Source organism: Conger conger, unplaced genomic scaffold (assembly GCF_963514075.1).
Source record: "Conger conger unplaced genomic scaffold, fConCon1.1 SCAFFOLD_54, whole genome shotgun sequence".
In the NCBI taxonomy this organism is placed as follows: Eukaryota; Metazoa; Chordata; class Actinopteri; order Anguilliformes; family Congridae; genus Conger; species Conger conger.
The window spans coordinates 526682-532291 of record NW_026890260.1 but is presented as its reverse complement, the minus strand read 5'-3'; the positions used below and the strand labels follow the sequence as shown (position 1 = coordinate 532291).

The 5610-nt window shown below is 41.4% G+C and overlaps 1 protein-coding gene across 1 annotated transcript; it reads left to right on the top strand.

Moving 5' to 3' along the window:
* Nucleotides 1-3788: 3788 nt before the first annotated feature.
* On the top strand, nt 3789-5354 carry LOC133119533 (putative nuclease HARBI1). Its single transcript, XM_061230045.1, has 3 exons — nt 3789-4430; nt 4501-4863; nt 5226-5354. Exons 1-2 carry the CDS (start codon nt 3839-3841, stop codon nt 4860-4862), a joined length of 954 nt encoding a protein of 317 aa, XP_061086029.1. The 5' UTR covers nt 3789-3838; the 3' UTR covers nt 4863; nt 5226-5354.
* Nucleotides 5355-5610: the final 256 nt, after the last annotated feature.

The following is a 5610-nucleotide window of genomic DNA, read 5'->3' as shown; positions in this document are numbered from 1 at the left end:
GTAATCAAACAATACATATGCGTCATAACCCTGGCTCAGGGAATATAATGCATTGGAAACAGACAGTGTTTGAAAATAATTTATTGCAACAAGAACTATCAACTGCTCAGAAAATGGTGGAGGTTGAAGGCCCTGCTGCTGCAGAGCTGGCTGCCAAGACAGAGCATGCAGAGGAAGGGGAGGAGTTTAGATACTGCAGCCTATGGCAGGTGTGGCAGGTTAGTCATCAGTGCAGGGTACACCTCCAGCACTACCTGCAGGGCAAGACTAGAACCACACATACCCCCATACATAACATCCCCTCCTTAACATGGTTGTTCACAACAACCCAAACAAGACCAAATCTTTTAAAATATGTATATTTTTGTAAAGCAACACAACCTAGACAAGGCACCAGCCAGGATGTTGTCCTTCTAGATTCTTGCTTGTCTATAAGCCTGTGAGTCAAACTCAGCCAATAGAGCAAAGTATGCCAACACCCCGTGGCATACTATTGAGGAAGTCCTCAATAGTTGCCATTTTAGAGGGGAACTTAACACACAAAACAAAAACCAAGAAACATGCAAAGGACCTGACTGACCTTATCTAGCAGAGTGCCCCAAACTATAGCACCTAAAAAACTAAATGATATGCCAGTTGTAATCAAGGGAGAATGGCCACATCACTAGCACAGGTGTGCCTACTTAAAGGGGAACTACTGCACAAATCCAAGTGTCCATACTAAAAGTAGCCTACAGCTACACACAGCGGCCTGACACCAATGTCAACCAAAACTAGATTTTACCCATCAGCTATTCCATTATCTCCCACATGGAACTCATTAATAATCATAAGTGTCAAAGCTCAAGACACAACTCAGGGCAACCTATCCTACCAAGACGCTACATCACTAGAGCCTCCTAAAAACCGTTACAAAAGTTAGGATCATGGACACAAAACATGCCTACTGAATAGGACACTAAACTCACCCAACCTGTATTTTGTTTCTTCCTTTGCACATTTTACAAATAATAAATTCAGAGCGAAGGATGAAATACTTGGTTACTTCTAATAATGCATAGTAGTACTGTACACTGTAGGCCTACAATGAAGACCCTGTCCAATATCCTTATATTTAAAGCATCCCGCCACAAGACATAGGTATAGGCTAACCTACATTTTCTGAATTTATCTACAGAATTACACTTGCATACATTTATAATGACAGGACTAAAAAGGCATAGCTATTCACCCCAAGTCGACTCAACTGCCAGCCCATTAAGCAGACAACGGTCAAAATGCAAATAAGCAAATACGTAATTTAACCTTGACAACGTATAAAATCTTGCAATGTGCAGATATTGTAGCATTTCAGAGTACAATTATTTATTAAAATAATGGAGGGACATCAGTCATGTGGCTGTCCCAGAAACATAAAACCAACTAATCTGGTCAATATTTGGTTAAATTTAATATGTGGTCCCTGCACAGGTAACAATTCACAGTACAGCAATTAATTGGTCTGTCAAACATTTTTAATGTCATGTAAAATCTGTGGAAACCGCGCAACTTCCGAAAAATTTAATTCACAATGTAAAATACATTGGTTGAGAACGATGCGTCAAGAGGCAATCACCCGCCAAACCAATTAAAGCAAATTAAAATTATTTCCAAGAATAAAGAAAACTCTCCAAAATAATGCTCAAAATCGAGAACAAAGTGCTCAGAAGCGCTCCAGTCAGACCGCGCGTGCAGGGAGGAAGCCTCTGCGTTTAACTACTAACGCAGAAATATTTCCATTTCTGTTTCGAAGGTTCTAAGGTAAATTCGGACAATCATTTTCAGTTTTGGAACATTGTACAATTGAACATAGTAAATTATAGCTTATTGGTCTGAACAGAGTAATAGGGAATCAGGTGTTGGGTAAATACACATTACAATAAAATGCCTAATTTATTAAATTGCGATCGTATTGAACCTATTAACACTTAGTGTCCCAATCCACCTTAAATTCTTGTCCCGTTTTACCAAACACCTTTTGGTAAAATGGAACAGTGCTTCAAACACTTCAAACGATTGCTTCATGTTAAAGGGCGGTAGCAATTAAGATGTTCAGTCATTAGCTGCTAATATTTAAAGGGCACAGTGCCTCAAAACTTATGTCCCATTTTACCTCATGTCCCAATTTACCTGATATCACCCTATGAACTGATAAGAATACGGTACACAGTCAATTAGCCTACAGCTCGAGATATAGGCATTGGCTACACGTTTTCCTCTCATCGGCACACAGTTAATGAACGACAATATAACAAAGTACGCCATTATATTACCAACTTGCGCTTGCTGTGACGAGCCCATTACTTTGGCATACCGGGGGAAAGACAAGTATTCACAAGCCTACCTTAACTGTGCTGTTTCACTGGCATTCCGAGTGCAGAGTGCGCCTTCTTCACGAACATGCATTTGCTAAATAGCCCAAAAAACCAAACGAGTAAAAGCAAGTAATTTCTCCATCTACAAGTCTAAAAAGTAGCATAAATTGGCGTGAAGCCCAGACTATGTTAACTCTAATCAAATATGCCTCGTGCAAACACCGTTGATGACGTGGGCTATAATAGTTTTCTCGGTCGGCTATTTCTAACGCGATTGGTTGTTGGGTTGATTGCTGAGTTGATTGCGGTGTGTCCGGTCACATTTTCACGTGAGAAACTTGAACATTGGCTGTGTGTCAAATTGCACACTAGTGTAGCTACCTGTGCATTCGTGTTCTTGCGTGCTTAACGTACAAGTGCGCGAACAATTAATCTAGTTAGAATGCGAGAACCGTTCATTTGAGACGCACTTGTACTATCACGCCGTAATGTGACAGGCATTCAACTAGCAACAGCGACCGATATCTGAAGTGAGTTAGAGCTAGCTGTTTTATTGCAGAAACACATTGCATATTTGTTATACAAATTTGTGGTGACCGTATGCTGGTATATATTTATTCATCAGTTAAAAGGCTTACATTCCTTTACAGTTGATTGCATATTTAAAAGTCTTAGCTGTGGGCTCTAAAAATGCAATGGGAGCGGAAAGTGTGCCGGTCCTCCCAAGTACAACATGATAAGGACCGGTGAATCCCATGTGTACTTGTGCTTGAGTTTGGGACGCAATTTGCGACACAGCCATTGGCACTTAATGGGTCTCATTCATGAAACGTGAGCTGAACGAATTTCTGTGTAAAATGCGAGTAGAGGGAAATTTACGGGTTTTTGGCATTCATCAATATTTTAGTAGCTCCGATCTTTTCGTAGCTACTAACAAAATCTACACCTGCTGCTGACCACGCGTAGTGCTTGTGTAAATTCAAGAATGCACATAGATAATGCTTGTCACTATTGGAAATTTACGTTTTTATTCATATTGCGCTCTGTTATGTAAACAATACGCAGATGCCTTTGAAACACGTGATATGAACATGACAAACAATTAAAAATATAACACATTTAGTTAGTTAGTTGGCCATTAGCAGGTTTAAGATCCAGATTAGGTTCATGATTGTGAATTATCTATGTAAATCGACTCAATAGATTACACATTCTTTCTACATGTTGAATGATAATAAAAAAAAAAATTAAAAAAAAAATATATATATATATACGAATATAGGCCAATAATAGGCTAAAATCACAAAAAGGATGTAAACAATTACCATATCTGGGTCACTCAGGTGGTGTCAATTCTAATTAAACTTCCCACAATATAAAAGGCCTTCAGTCTTAGTTAATGGTAACAATGGCTGACCTTGCGCTCTTGCATGATTTGGCGCAATTAAGACGCTTGAGAGAGAGGTATTTCAGGGATCGGGCAGATGTTAGCTGAGAGTGATGAATGGTTGATTAGTCGTTTCCGACTACCAAGACCAATTCTGTTGCATTTATGCAACATTTTGGAGCCTAATCTGACAAGGCCAACAAGACGCAGCCATGCCATCCCTGCACATCTACAGGTACTATCGGTGCTTAGTTTTCTAGCCACAGGGACCTTCCAGCGCGAGATAGGTGACAGGTCCGGCATTTCACAACCAACCATGAGCCGCATCCTCCCTGCTGTGCTCAATGGTATTTTAAAACTAGTGCCAGAGTACATCACATTTCCCTATAACGCACAACGGCAGGTAGAGGTGATGCAGGGATTCAGTGCAATTGCGAACATGCCAGGTGTCATCGGTGCCATAGACTGCACACACGTATGCATCAAGGCTCCATCTGGTGATGCATTTGCTTACATAAACCGGAAAAACTTTAATTCCGTTAATGTGCAACTGATCTGTGATGCAAAGTGTGTGCTGTTAAACGTTGTGGCACGGTGGCCTGGTGGGACGCATGACGCATTTATCCTGCGTAATAGCGCAGTTGGCACGCGTTTGGAGGATGGAGCTGTGAGGAACGGCTGGCTCATTGGTAAGAATATAGCCTGCCTATACAATTGCATGTGTGTTTTATATATGGACTTACCCTCCTATATCCATAGGGGATAGGGGTTACCCACTGACGCCGTGGCTTATGACCCCACTGACCAACCCGCAGACACCACAGGAGCTGGCATACAATGAGGCGCACTCTGCTACTCGGGCTGTTGTGGAGCGCACAAACGGGGTCTTAAAGGCAAGATGGCTCTGCCTGGACAATAAAGGTGGTACCCTTCTGTATGCACCCGGGAAGGTGTGCAAAATTATATTAGCCTGCTGTGTCCTGCACAATGTGGCCATTAAACAGGGCCTTCCACTGCCTGAAGTCCCCAATGCAGAGGAACGACTGCCTCCGGAACCAGCTCTTGGGCCTCAAAATGCGCCTGCTATACAGACACGCCAGCGTCTTGTAGAGCAATTTTAAGGTAAGTGTTGCTAAGACTGAATAAGCTGTGCACATTTTAGGCCGACAAGCTTTGAAAAAAGTTAGTTTCATTTGTATTTTGTTTTATATACAACATCCTGTTTCAGTAGGCTACCTCAGTTCATTTTCATGTCATGCTCTTTAAAATGCATACAAATAGGCTATATTTAATTATCAGAATAAAAGAGAGTAGCTTGATTATCTTGTAGTAAAAACACAGACATCACACAATACTGACAACATAACACTTTATTTTTGAGGACGCAAAAGTGCCTTGCAGATTTCCTTCAAGCTGCTGTTTATTTCTTGGAGGGACGTATTGATTTGGTTGACTGCTGCAAGTAGGCTTTCCTGATTCCTCAGGACCTCATCCGTAAGGACAGCCGGATCACCTCTTCGGCCTCGGTACCTGGGTGCAGCAGGAGCAGCAGCGGCGGCAGCAGGTGGTAGAGCCACATCCTGGGAGGAGCACTCGCCAGCTAGAAATGAGACGACATTTGTTTTTTTTCGTTTTATATGTGGCTCTTTTTTCATTTGAAAGAAACATTAAATAAATCTTATTTGAAAAATGTTAAAATTTACGTTGGCTGCAGACTGACTTATTTTTATATTACGTTACATTACGTGGCATTTAGCAGACGCTCTTATCCAGAGCGACGTACAACAAAGTGCAAATCAAACAAGAACACGTGCAAAAGTGGACCTGAGAGGACAGTACAGTTCCGAGTACTAGTGTAAACCTACAGAA

Excerpts from the sequence above, each read along its gene's own strand:
- LOC133119533 (XM_061230045.1), top strand. The coding sequence starts at position 3,839 with ATGTTAGCTGAGAGTGATGAATGGTTGATTAGTCGTTTCCGACTACCA. Across the intron at positions 4,431-4,500 it reads GAGGAACGGCTGGCTCATTG|GGGATAGGGGTTACCCACTG; the intron begins GTAAGAATATAG and ends CTATATCCATAG.